The following is a 14,772-nucleotide window of genomic DNA, read 5'->3' as shown; positions in this document are numbered from 1 at the left end:
CTGCTGTAATTTGCAGCACATTTTCTCTCTCTCCAATGTGCCATTGTTTACATACGCCCAGTGGAAATCAAATGTCAGCTTCATTCTTTTTCCAACCTTTTTTCAGTAATATCATCTAAAAAGCAAATTTTACTAGGAAATAGCCTTTTTCTGAGTCGTTGCCAGTATAATTAAGACACTTTCTTCAAAGTCGTTTTGTAATGTTTTTCCCTTTCACAAATGATTTCATTAGTTTCAATTCTCAGAGGCCACTGTGACCTTAAAGACCTAATTTCTCTATTATGTAGCTCTTTTAAAACATAGTGATGGTGTGTATTTTAGTCATAAGGGGAAAAAATCTCTAACAGAAAGTTAGTGAAATGCTTCTCAAAATTCCTTTGTTCTTTGTTCATTCCAAACTATATTACCAATAAATATTCCAGAAGCACAGATGCCTTTCTTTCATAATTCTCTGCTCTCTCACATCCCCAAACATCATATTGTAACAGTACTGACTGATATGGGCCAACATCCGCATCTATCATTCTCTTACATATGAGATTTGTTTTTCTGCCTTGCCTCAGAAAGTCATAGCACCTGATGACTGATTTCAGAATCATCAACAATTTTTTTCTGTTTCTGTTCATGTTCTAGTCATATTCTTCTGTTATGTTGCATAAGTGGTGTGATTTACTTGGGAATTTGATTTACTCATGGCATTTGACCTCCTCTAAAGGAGGAGACTTTGGCCATCATGCATTTGGTAACAATAAAACACTGATGTCACTGCAAAAAGACTAATGCTATCTGTCATTAACTTACAGTTGTAATATAACTTAGTTATGATTTAGTTATTGGAAAAAAAAGATTGGATCTAATTTTCTCAGCTTTGTCCAAAAGGCACATGCACACACGTTTCATGGAGAGTAACGTTACTCTTCCAAGTGCTCTAGTCAGCAGATGTTTACTTGCCTGTAGACAATGGAGATTAGCATACTGGCTTTTATTCCTGCACCTAGCGTGGGAATAACAACTGGTGCGCTAATCTCCAACCTTGCCATAAACTGTAATGCCAACTCTGCCCTCATGTTTGTTTGGGCAACAATATCACATGATCTAATAATTTCACCCAAATCATTAAAAATGCTCACACTTGCTCATCCTCCAATATATATACAAGTTTTTTTAAATCAACAATGACCCATGGCTCTCTAAATTTGATAAACTGGACAGTACCTGTGTGGAAGGATAAAGGGACACAAATTGGACATTAGATATGAGAATACTGAAAAGCCAGTTGCAGAAAACTTCCACCTCCATGGACATTTTATCTCAGACCTTCGAGCAGCAGTTGTTGAGCACAGAAATTTCAAAAGTACATTGCTACAGGATTCTCTTACATGATTTAATATGAAATAGACTGTGTTTTTGGAAACATGCTTCCTGTTTCTTTCCATTTTACATGTAATTATTAATATTAATATGTGTGTTTGTGTGTATGTATGGGAATAATGTTCCAAGATGGATATGTTGTATGAATGCTCATAGCATGTTAGAACTCCCAACTATCTTTCTCTCCAGAGTTTTATTTGCACTTCTGTTATACCAGAAGCATACACTTGCAGTGTAACACATAACCATCACAAATGCCTTCAGAGTTTCTAGGGCCTTCAACAATTTTTAAATATGGCATGCAGTTTCTGAAATGTAATACAGTATGACTTAACTAGTTGTCAAAGTTTATTTCAGAGGTGGCTCCTTGAAACATGAATAATATGGTCTATATTCCTGTGTAATTTGAGATAAAACAAAAATTGTCTTACTTGACCTTGTTTATGCATTTTCTAAAAATATTTAGGAGGCAAGAAAAAATATGGGGAGAAAATTAAGATTAACAACAGTTAACTGAGTTAAGGCAGAACACAAGTTGCAGTTAATTAAAAAATGAGACCAATGCTTATAAATTCATTCATGCAGCTGTGGCAAATAAGGAAGAAGGAATGAAGACTTTGGTTCATTTCTGTCACAATAGATAATAGTTTATCATGATGTCTGAATGCTGCCACTGATTATTGGTCCCATCCAGATTGAATTAGAGAAATTGATGTGTTATTGATATCAGACACACTAATATTAATAAAAGGAGGCAGTCTTGCCCATACATCAGTTGAATTCAGTCTGAGGCCTTTGGAGTTTACTACAGTTATCAAATTTGATAGGAAAATTCCATGAGTTTGACTTTTAGAAAGACAAAACAATTCATATAGCCACATCCCAAATGCTGTGGCTATGACCATACCTCAAATGTTGGCAAGATGGATTTATTTTTGATGGCAAAAAAACTATAGTTACTTTCTTTTTCTGCACTTTAATCATATATAAGAGGGGCCTGTGGGGGTGGGATCTGGTTCTACAAAGCATCCATCAAATGTGGAAAGCAGGAAAGTGGCAGGAAAATGACTGTCTGTAATGTTTGATTTTTGTAATTTGCCTTGTCTTCTAGGTTTCCCAGGCTGGAGACTTGTTAATTGAAGTTTATGTGGAGAGAAAGGAGCCAGACAGCAGCATTATAATAAGGGTCTGGATGTCATTTTTCTAAATTGATCCCTCATACACACTTGAAACTCTCTCTCTCTCTCTGTGTGTGTGTGTGTATGGCCTAAATCCATTTTTTAGTCCCAGCTAGAAATGAGACTGATTGCATCAACTATTGGCTATTACGTCAGCACTTAGGTAAATCTAAGCACTTAGGCTTCAATAAAGTCATTCTAGTTGGGACTTTAAAGCCAGCGTGGCATAGTGATTTGAGTATTGGACTACTCTGGAGCCCAGGGTTTGATTCTCAGCTCAGCCATGAAACCCACTGGATGACCTTGGCCAAGTCACATGCTCTCAGCCTTGGGTGAAAGCAATGGCAAACCTCCTCTGAACAAATATCGCCAAGAAACCTTATGATAGGGTCACATTAGGGTCGCCATATGCCAAAAACAACTTGAAGACACACAACAACAACATTAGACTTGTAACTGGATTTTGTCTTGCTTTTGAAACTTAAGCTAACACAGGCATCATTCCTCCTCCCCTATATCTTATAGACGGTTCTGTAAGGTTCTTTGCTTTATACTTTTTGGTCTGAATCTGGATTTTCTAGGAGTTGCCATAGTGGTCACCTAAGCTTCCTAGGTTACAGAACCCCAGTTCTATCAGTAGTCAGATCAACATCTGTATTCCCCTTAAGTATTCTTAAACCTTGATCTATCAAGAAATTGACAAGAGAACAAGCTGCAGTTTTATACTAACATTTTTTTTTAGTAATGCAAATAGCAAATAAAATACACTGTCCTCAGTGGCACAGCTTACATAGCTTACGTAGACCTTCAATCAGTCTAGGCATGTTCTTATAACAAGCTTAAACCTCTGTTAGAATTATATTTTAAAAAGTAGAATTATACACCCCTGGCATTCTCCTAGCATGCCTGTTTAACCTTATCTTACATCAACATTAAGTTGGGTATTAGATAACAAGTGTCATCAAGAAAGGAATATCTTACCACATGTGGGGGTTTGGGTTATCAACAGTTGCAGCAACCGAGATGGACCAGTTTGCTGAGAGAATAATATGGTGCTTTGCTGCTCAAAAGGCATTTTATAACCTCTCTAACCTTTGTTTAACCAATCTGCTAACACCTAACTCTACTTGGGGTTCAATGGGAATTGTCACCAATCTACTGGCACAACCAGTACACCCTCCAGAGACAGTCAGGCTAGTGATGGTCCTCCTTTCTTGTATACACTTGAGGAAATATGTATAAAGCCAGCATGTTATTATTACAGTCTGGTTATTTTAATGTTAATAGTAATAATAATAATATAATTTATTTACCGTATATTCTGCCTTTTCCCAAGGGAATCACAAAATAGTTTTGTGACAATATCAGTTTTGAAAGTATAACTGCTTTACTCTTGTAATGCCTGTGCAATGACCGGGTGATTGCTTAACAATGACGGGGTGATTGCTATATTTACATAATGGCACAAGGTCACTTAAATATTATTTTTCTTGACATTTGTATTTAGAACCAAAGGACCTTTCCTTTTGCGGGAAAGCCTAAATAGATTGTTCCAGATAATAGAAACTTCTAGTGTTTGTTCTAATAACAGGTTGGGAAAGCTCTAGAATTATTCTTGTTTACACATGCAATAGATGGCTGTAATAGTGGAGAAGGAGAATTTTAACACCTTCCTAAAGCTTAGTAGTGATCGGTTTCATTATAATTTTAGACAGTGTGTAATCGGTCAGCAAGACCTGGAAATAAGAACAAGTGTATTTCTTTCTGTGACATTATTGTTCTTTCAGTCTTTCAGAAATATCAAATTACTTTTGGAAGAGAAGACATGGGGCAAAATGCTTTCAGCAGCATCCTTCTCTACTTTTCTAAAGGAGTAGGAGCCCTTTCCAATCTCTTCTTGCACAGTTAATGATGCTTTGGCAGTGAATGTGATAAAATAATGAATAGATTCCCAAAGTTGGCATTTTTGCAATTGCCCTTATGAAAAAAGTTAGGCAGTTATTCTTCCTATGATTGAGAGCATAAAACTCAAGCACAAATTAAAATCTCACTGCCTCTTTGAATGGTTTCTGTATTCTTTGTGATTCTCAAAACAGGTATCGCCAATGATGGAGGCAGAAGAACTGACTAATGACATACTGGGAATAAAAAATATCACACCCCACAAGGATGATGTGTGGGCTACATTTGAGGTGATTGAAAATGGAGAGCTAGGTTAGTGATTTTCACTGTGGGCTGGGAGTGTGGGATCTTTGTATCTATATTTTCATGGTCATCTGTTCCAGAGAGGGGCAAATACTTCCTTGCTAGACAATTTTGCCTAAATGTCCCATCAGCCCTATCCAGATGACAGGCAAGAGTTCCCCCACCTTAATCTGATTTATTCCATTATTCTTTGCACAGAAGCCCAAAGCAGTTTTTTAAAGGGCAGTACACCTATACAGTTAAAATAAAGATTGAATTTAATTAGCTTATCAAGACCTGCATTAGCAGCATGGAGAACTTTCTGAAATCCTCCCTTCTTCACCACACTTCTCCATTCCTTGTGACTTCCGTGATTTATATATACTTGGGACCATAGTCTTTCCTCTATACAGTGGCTCAGGTTTAGGATTCCCCCTCCCCATGGCCTTTTCTTTTGTGATGAGGGACACCAAGCCAGTAGTCTATATTTGCCTGTCTAAAGCCAAACTAGACAAAATGAAATTAATTGCAAGACAGCTGGATACTGCAAAATGGCACTGGGGTGAAGGAGCCACATGTGCACGCCTCTGGCTACTCGGCCTGGTCTTCTCCTGGCCTTCAGCTGCCTCTTCAAAACAGCTGGAGGCCATGAAAAGGGCGGGGAGAGGAGGAGTTGTTCCTTCCCAGATAAATTTTCTGGCCTCCAGCTATCTCTGGAGGAACAGCTAGGGGCAGGGAAAGGTCTGGAAAGAGGAGGAATATACATGTGCAATCCTGTTCCTCCCCACAGATCTCTGTAGGGACAGCTAGGGGTCAGGAAAAGTCTAGGGGGGAGCACTGGGCACATGCCCACTCCTCCTTCTCCACTTCCTCCTGGACACTTTCTGACCCCCAGCTGCCTCCCCAGAGACAGATGGGGGTAAGGAACGGTCTGGGGGGAGGAGGATCAGGCATGTGCCCACTCCTTCTCATACCCACGGACCCTTCCTGACACCCAGCTGCCTCCCCAAGAACAGCTGGGGATCAGGAAAGGTCCAGGGGGAGGAGCACTGGGTGCGTGCCCACTCCTCCTCCTCCCTAAGGACACTTGCTGATCCCCACTTGCCTCCCCAGGGATAGCTGAGGGTCAAGAAAAGTCCATGGGGAGGAGGACCGTGCGTGTGCCCACTTCTCCTCCTCCCCATGAATCCTTCCTGATCCCCAGCTGCTTCCAGATGGACAGCTGGGGTCAGGAAAGGTTTGAAAGGATGATGACTGGGCACGTGCCCACTCCTCCTCATCCTCCCCATGGACCTTTCCTGACCCGCAGCTGTCTCGGCCTGGAAGTTCCACCTCTGTAGGGTGGAAGTCCCACCTGTGGAGGGCAGAAGTCCTGCCCCATAGGGCAGAAGCCTGCCCCTGGCACACAGCCCCAAAAGGGTTCACTATCACTGTTATTCATTAATATAATGTTTTGGGTAAGAATTGGGAAAACATTAGAATACAGTATATTCAGAAAACATGATGAGAAGAATCTTGGACTGACTGGACTCTTAATAGTTTGGCACTTATTTTACTGAAAAATGCATATGATTGTTCTGTGCAGAAAGCATAATTTTCTATGCAAAAATATTTCTGCACAGAAATGTTATTGTCTTTGTGGAAAATGCCGCTCCCTGTGCAGAAAATGTTGAGGGGAATACTTTGCCCTCTGCAAAATTTGTATAGATATCAGCATTGAAGTGCAAAAGTTATTATTTTATGTGCAGAAAACACTATTTTTGTTTGCAAAAAAATTCTGTCTGTGCAAAATAAAAATTGTGCAGTTTTTAATGTGTTTCCCACAATGAGAAGACAATTGCTGAAATTCCTTATTGTGACCTTCAAAGAAAGAATTAATTTTGAGGAAGTGGCGATAAACCAAATTTTCAGCACACAAGAAACTTTGATGTTTTTGGTCTCATTATCATGTAATGGTTGGGTCTTGGTGGCATGACTAAAGTGCATTCCCCCCAAAATAATCTTTATAACGATGACCATGATCACAAGCATGTTAGGGAGAAGACTATGGTAGAACACTTTGCTGTGGCATACCACTTTTCTGTGTGGAGGTGTGTGTGTGTCCAGACAATCCTTTTTACTCTCATCTCATTCTACAGTTGTAGTCTTAGGAAGATGACCCTGTAGCAGAAATTCAGTTCATTATAATGTACTTTCAAGGGAATATCTGATTTATTTATTTTTAAATAAACAAAAATCTAAGTTCAGACTAGTTAAATATAATTTGTTTAACTGGCTGAAACCAAATTCTGAGAAGACAAGTATATTAAAATCTTACTTTTTCAAGAATGCAGTTTTCTTCTGATATTTATTGCTGAATGGGAACAAATAGCTCTCTCTGTTTACTGACAAACACATAATGACCTTGGGAGCAGAATAATGGGATATGTAAGTTTGACAGCTAGATGTCTGAAATATTGGAACTGAAATATTAAAGATCAAGTAAATTATTTACATATGGAGCAGCAGAAATAATTGGTAAAATTATCTGGCCTTGTACAGGGCGCTTGCCATAAAATCAGATCTGTAGTATATAATTTTAGTTGTAATTTCTATATGATGGATAGTTTGTAAATGAGGTGTGTTGCCAGTAAAATAGCTAATGCATTTCAATAAGATGATTTATACACCATATAATCCATTATGACAGATGGTCTTCAATGTAACTATAAATAAAGCAGTAGGTGTTTGCTCTGGGAGTACACATGCTATTGCTGGATGTTTTGTTACTTTGTTCTCCTGAAACATCTACTTTAAGGTGGAGCTGAAGCCTGGCTATTACATTTCTATGAGATATAGTGTTCATTAAATTTCACACACAGCCTTTGGAGGACAACTGAATTAAGGGTTAAACACAATAATCTCGGAAATCTCTATTTATTGAAAAGAAAACTCATCATTTTCACATTGATGCATACTTGGACTGAAAAAAATCTACTGCCATTTTACAAAGCCCACTTTGACCAAATTAGTGTCCTCTGTATGCAAGGGATTAAATTTCCTATCATCCCCAGTTATTTCAGATGGGAACGGCAGTTTTAATCCAGCATTAAATATGAAAATACTGCCTTTGCATAATGTGATTTATGGTGTTGTGTAGTTGGGCTGCCCCATGTAGTAATGATCTACTCTGTGGTGGAGCTGAAGCCTCCTTTTTTAAAATCATATTCCTGAAACAAACCAAACCATATTCTTTCATATCCCTGCATAAAAACAATTATTACCCTGCACAATATGTGTGATTTCATACAGCTCAGTCTGGACGTTCTAACTGACACAATTGTGAGATTGCATTCACTGCCTCCCCTGCAGCACTGTCTGTTGCCTCTGCCACACCATCTATTGTCTATACTGGTGGTAATTCTGAAGAAATCATACTGTTCTGGTTGTGGCAGACCCTTCTGGATTTCAAAATGTCACAAGTTTTAAAACACTGCATGACCAATGTTATAAATCATGTAAGGAGCCTAAATCTGAACAGCAGGCTTCCCTTAGCAGGTGTTCCTCTCCAGCATGTAGACCCAAACCTAAACTATGGCAAAGAGATGATGGAGAGGATGGGGCCAGTGAGTAATGATGGAATGAAAATATTCATAAATGTTCTCATTCTCAAGAATTCAGCAAGGTACCCCATGGTGGTGGTGGGGGGAAGCACCCTGAACTTGTCCAATTCTGCCCAAGAGTAAAAAGACAAGAATGCTTTTATTATTTTTGCACTAAACTTTGGGTTTTTGCTCAGACTACAATGTATCTTGCATAATGAAAAACTTTGCAGAATTTTGGTAGAAAGTCCTCAACTGAAAAAAATGCATAAAATCTCTTATAATCTTGCCTAGCCAGCAGAATACTTTTAAAATTATTTTTCTTGGCTGCAATAATTAAATAAGTAAAAATGTATACTCCTGCCAGGGAGTGCATGGTACCATCTTCATGATCATGAGACTGTAATTATGCGAAGGGCAGTACAGTGTTCACTGTATATCTGAAAGTGCCTGCATCCAAGGAATCACCATGATGCCTGAGAAAGAGGAGCCAGCGAGAGGGAAACCGATTCTAGGAATCTATTTTAGCTATTAATTTAGATGGTTGATTTTGGTAAGAAAATGAAATTTGATTTCTATAATAAAGCAAGAGCCACACTGAAAAAAATGTGGCTCATCAAAAATAAAAATGGTTTAACTCGTTCATAAATATTTTTCCCCCCTTGGGTTTTTTTCTCAGAACGCCCATTACATTATACTGAAAATGTTCTAGAGCAAGTTCTTCATTGGAGTTCTTTGACTAATCCCAGCAGTGCGTATCTTGTTGTGAAGAAGTTTCTGACAGCTGAGACAATGAAGCAGTGCAATGGTATGCAGTGACTCTGATTATTATTATTATTATTATTATTATTATTATTACAAAATACAGTGTTCCATGTCATTACCAAAACTGATTTGTGCAGGCAGTTTTCCAAATCACCTTTCATTTATTAATCCTGCTTGAACTTTTAACTTCAGGGTAATACCCATGAAGTAAATATATATATAGGATCAATGCAATAAAGCCATGATTCTACCCTATAATATGCCAGGGGAGAGAAGTAATTACAAAGCACAACAAAATATTTGTTTAAAGTACTGATGATCCCTTATCATTGTGTTTGAATCCTGAGATGAATCTTGAGACAAACCAAGCATCATATGAATTATGGGAAGGATCCTTCAACATCACTATAATGTATTGATTCAGTGAAGACATAGAGAAGCTGTCTTATACTGGGTCAAACTATGATGCTGGGCTGTTTCATAGTCCCCAATTGTAGCTCTATGACTCCACTTGAACTGCTATAACAAACATTCTATGTAATCCTATAGACTGTGGCTTAGGGAGAGATATTTTGACTTCTCAACCAGACAGCTCGGTTCCCTCACCAAACTACAAACCCAGGATTCCACAGGTTGCTGCCATGGCAGATCATGTGAAATCATCACTCTGTAACAGTATAGTTTTAAGGGATCTCTGGTTTGTTTGTTAGGACAGGCCAATGATTCATGGAATCACACTTTCTTGATTGTTCCCCTTAGAAGCATCTAAACAAGCCAAGGACTCAAATGTGGCAGGTGTCAGCACTCTGTCTTGTTTGTATCCTGAAAAACCAGAGAAAGAACCTATAATTTACTTTCTCTGGCTTGTCAGGGGAATACCAAACCTGGATCATCCTACATTCTGATGCATTAATACAAGCCATGGATCAAAGGTCCATAGTTTGTTGAGCTGCTTCCACTTGCACCTGGAATGATTGAACAGCTTGTGCCAGCTGTCTGGCTCACTCATAAAAACAAACAACTCAAGAGTTCTTTAGAAGTAATAATATGTGTGTGGGGGGGGAGGGGTGTATTAAGAAAGGTAAAAAGCCCATATCTTCGAAGGCATGTAGCCTTTCCTGATAACTATCCAAATGTTGTTGAACCTCAGTTCCAGTCATGCCCTCATTATGACTAGGCTGGAGGGAAGAGGAGTTCTACAACATGGAGAGCCACAGTTTCCAAAATCCTGTATAAATAAACTATAAGATGATTCATGGTTTGAAACCCATAATTTGGCAGGCATATCTTGTAAGAGTTAGCTGGTAGTAGCCATACCTTTTTGCAAATCATATTGATCATATAACCCAGTGTCATGCCTATCTTCATCCTGAGATTGAGTGGCCACTTTTAAGTATGGCTATTGGAGCTACACATGCACACATTGCTCAAGAAAAGTAATGGTGAGGGTTTCATCCATATCACTGTAGGTGAATAAAAATTTCAACCAGTGGACACTATCACCCAAATTTAAAAGCATTTCAATCATGTGAAGATTATTTCTGCACAATTCAGCACTAAAAGAAGGGCTTAAAAAGAGAACTGAAATATAAGATGTGTGATTAACCTTCATTACAATCAAAAAGTTCATCTTTAATCTAGATCCCCTGCTGTCAAAGTGCTATCTTTGTGAGACTTGAATACTGTCCTTTCCCCCCAGTGTCTTCATGGTCACAATCTTGTAAATATGTATTGTGCACGTATGTTCACTGATGCTTTTGGGGGCACCTAGTCATTACACCCCCTTTCCTCTATCTGAGTAAATGCTTTCAAAATAAGTTACAATGGACTCTCTGATTCTATATCATTGTTCCATCTATTAGCAGTGATGCACTTTAAAACTGGGATCTAAAAAGAAAATAATGAAAGTAAATCAAATGTGATTTTGGTGTCAGTTTGTTACAAAGAGAACTGGTATCATTTCATAAGCTTTTAGCTGCAGTAGACTGCTGAAAGCATAACTGTGCTCAGCTGTGGATGTAGTTGAGTGCAGACATAAAATAGCAAGCAGGTTCAATGGTGCAGCTATATATTTATTGATAGTTTGTTTTTAGACTGGTTTTATTCTAGTTATGGAAAACAAGAAACAAGCCAAGCTACTTAACCAAGACTTAAATTTCAATAAATCATAGTTAAAGCTAATCAAAGTTTGTCTGATTTTGGATGTAGGCCAGGAATCCATTTAGTCAGACTGCTCATGTAGTGGACTATAGTGTGAGTGGTTTGACTATTTGAGAGCTTATGCAAGGGCATATCAAGGATATTCTTCTGAATTAGAAGCAGCAACAACAACAACAATAATAATTGTCTATTTGCATATTGTCATAAGTTTACATGGCATTTACAGGTACAATCAATTCAAAACATTAAATCCTGCCAGAAGCGTACAATCTAAGGAATAATGAAATATAAAGCTACAGTAATTATAACAAATTATGCAGATAAAGTATATTACTATAAAAGCAACTAATACAGGTAATCAAATATAAAATTATAAAAACAGTATTAAAATAAATCAACAGTGATAAACAGTGATGGCAACTCCAGACAACCAATATATATGTCTGTCATTGCTACTGCCAGACAAGTTGATAATCATCTGGTGTGCATCTCCTACATGCTGTTTCCTCAATCCTGGGCTCTGAGGGATCTTCAAAACCAAGGCAATGTGGGATACATAGCTTGGAAAATGACTTGTGCAGGCAGTTTTCCAGAACACCTCTTCCATAGTGCTTTAGCTTTACTGACCCCTTAGAACCTTGTACTGAGAAAATAATTGGTGGGAAATGTAAGATGGGTCACAATCTCCTCCTCTGGTTGTGGGAGAGTCACTGAACTGGCACTGCTTTCATCTTCCTTGGGATTATATAGTCTTGCTCATAATGCCAAACTGTGGTTAACTGAAAACAGATACAGATATTTTGATTGTCCTTCTTACAGTTGTTTCAGAGGAGGGGAGGGAGAGGAAGAATGCTTGATTTAAAGGCTCATGCATATGCTAAATATGTTAAAAAGATGTTGTTGTTATTATGTATATGTTTTATCTTCAATAAATTTTAATTGTTCTGTTTTAACTTTATTTTTTAACAAAGGTCCAAAACACACTACAGAAATAATCTAATTTGAGACCACTTTAACTTCCCTGGCTCAGGGCTAAGGAATCTCTTTTACAGGGGCCAGATCTTATGTTACATATATATATATATATATTTGGTGGCATGCTTAACTGTTGGTAAAGTAAACAAACCCTGGAGTAGCATTATGTCTACAGAGTACTGCAATGTTCAGAAAAAAATGGGAGCGATCAAACTATTCCTATTCATTTGTTTTCTTTTGTGCAGCTAGATGCTAAGAATATATAGTACAGTACTCTGTATGGTATTTTTTTAAAAACAATACTGTGAACCAAGTGTACTTTTTATCATCTTGACAGAGAAAAATACAAAAGGCACGGTAAAAGCCAGCTATCTGAAATACAAAGAAGAGCCATCCAAATTACTGTCTGGAAATAAGTTTCAAGACCGTTATTTTGTTTTGCGGGAAGGAAATCTTCTACTTTACAAGGATATGAAGGTATGCATGCCTACACTGGGCCCTTTTAAATCACAAGCAATTATACTTAAAACATATTTCCTTTGCATAGTGTTTGACAGCTGACATTGACTGTTTTTTGTTCTGTGTGCCTTTAAGAAAGTAAGAAAACAACCTGATTTATGGCAGTGGGGTAAGTAAAAAGTGATAGTTTAAAAAGAAGTTTATATTCATTTGCACAACAATGTACTTCAGAATAGCATTTAATTCAAGTACACTTGATGAGCAAATGTAGAATGTATTGCCAACACTTTTTGGAGAGACCTCACTTATTTTGTGAGATTGAATAGCCTTGTATGTTTAAGTAATTCAGATGGCAAAGATCTGTTGATTTATTCTGTACTCCTTGTATATCACACCATCAATAAGGTTCTCAGTTCTGAGAGAATTACAATACTGAATCCAGACAAGGGGGAAAATAGTAATGAATGGGAGGAGGAGGGAGGGAGGGAAGTATTTTACAACAAGAGCACAACAAGCAGTTGTATTATATATTTAGGATTACCAAGAAGCAAGGGCAGGAGAGGGGCAACACTTAAAGCTCTCCAACAGTAGGCTTTAAGGAAGATTGAACAATGTGGAATGGCTTAATGGTGTTGCAGTGATTGGATTTCAAGAAGAAAGGGCAATGAACAAATTCATCTAGAGTCAATGGACTTTGTCTGTGGAACTCAATAGAGTAGCTCAAGTAAACATACACGTGCATGTAAGTAATCAGCTAGTTTGGCTTCATTTATTTTCTCAAAATAGATATATTTTAAATTAAACCATCTCAGTTTATCAGTGCTGTGAGAAACAATTATTTACTCCCTTTGGGAGATGGAGTTTTATTTTATTTTAATTTTATTTTTAAAACTTTGAGTTTCAAAGGCTCATGAAAACCTGTCCTTTCATGTCTAAAAATTGTTCCTGCCAATTAATAGAGTTAAGCCAGTCAGTGTGAGCACCAGACAGAAGCCAGGGAAAGGCTTACTTGGATCCAGAGAGAGAGACTTAGTTCATGTTTTCTTTGGGATTATTACTCAGTTTCAACAAGCCTCTCCCCTCCCTTCCTTCCTTGGATAATCCCCAAAATGTACCAGTTATGTTTTTTCTTTCCTAAAAAGAAGGTTCCGGGCATAATGGAACCTGGACCTCCATTCAGTCAGATATTTATGTGGAGTGATTCTTATTGGTGATGTTATCAGCATGATGGTGGAAGGAGAAAGGCTTGCTCTAAGGGAGTGTCTCCAAGAAATTAAGAATCAAGGTGTAGAGTATAAAGGCCAAGCTTCTTATCATCAGGTGATGGACTGGAATAGAAACTGAGGCTAAACTTAGGTTCAGAACTATATAACAGTGTAAGAGCCTTGGATGAGACTAAAGACCTATTGACAAAATCAGAACAATGTAAACCATACAAAAATAATTAAAAGCAGTTAAAAATAATACAGCACCCAGGGTGACCAAACATCCTCCTTTTCCCGGACATGTTCTACATTTTAGCATTCTGTTGAGGAGTCCGAGAAAAATCCCAACATGTCCTCCATCCAAACAGCTGACCTGGCCAAAGAATATCCCAGGATTCCTCCTTCTTAAACTGAAGGAAGCTCTGGAGGCTACTGTTTGAACTGGGGCCATGCCCATATGCTGGAGCCCAGAAAGTGAGGAAATGGTGAGTGGAGCTCAGCCAAGATGGGGCTCTTTGGGTTGAGAGCAGTGGAGGGGGCAATGAGGGTGGGGAGGGAAGGTTCAGAAAGTTAAAACAGGCCTTTTTGCCAGTTACTACAAGACTCTCCAGAAAACAAAATAAAAAACTCCCCAGCCAAATTCTCTTTTATCCCTGCTTATCCCCTTCTGGTTGCTGTATGCCTTTCTCCAAGCCTACTCCTGATAGACAGAAGAGCTTCCCAACAGTTCTTAAGATATGTTGATATACAGATATACTGTGGAGAAAACCCAGTACAGAAACTCCTGCTTTGATCTGAGTTTAAATAGCTCCCATCAAACAGGAGACTGAGAGGGAGGAAGAGCCCCCTTCCCTACCCTCATACCAAGCAATCAGCCAGAGAGAAATGGGAGGG

At 38.3% G+C, this 14,772-nt stretch overlaps 1 protein-coding gene across 3 annotated transcripts in view; it reads left to right on the top strand.

Moving 5' to 3' along the window:
- Positions 1 to 14,772, top strand: part of ARAP2 (ArfGAP with RhoGAP domain, ankyrin repeat and PH domain 2) — a 138,078-nt gene that overhangs the window by 104,275 nt on the left and 19,031 nt on the right. The window contains exons 25-29 of one of the 3 annotated variants that reach the window (XR_016281281.1): positions 2,483 to 2,557; positions 4,646 to 4,763; positions 8,994 to 9,122; positions 12,552 to 12,691; positions 13,209 to 13,415. Coding sequence is in view for 2 of the 3 variants with exons in the window: in XM_089525069.1 (XP_089381195.1) it covers positions 2,483 to 2,557; positions 4,646 to 4,763; positions 8,994 to 9,122; positions 12,552 to 12,691 (462 nt within the window). In the remaining variant the exon portion in view is untranslated. Of the gene's footprint in view, positions 1 to 2,482; positions 2,558 to 4,645; positions 4,764 to 8,993; positions 9,123 to 12,551; positions 12,692 to 13,208; positions 13,416 to 14,772 lie in introns of those variants that run through there. The other 2 variants (XM_089525069.1, XM_089525070.1) reach the window with 2 other exon arrangements.

Source organism: Sceloporus occidentalis, unplaced genomic scaffold (assembly GCF_023333645.1).
Source record: "Sceloporus occidentalis isolate IW3139 unplaced genomic scaffold, rSceOcc1.0.p SCAF_5, whole genome shotgun sequence".
NCBI lineage: Eukaryota > Metazoa > Chordata > Lepidosauria > Squamata > Phrynosomatidae > Sceloporus > Sceloporus occidentalis.
The sequence above is the reverse complement of the archived record's forward strand: the minus strand, read 5'-3'. Positions and strand labels throughout refer to the sequence as shown.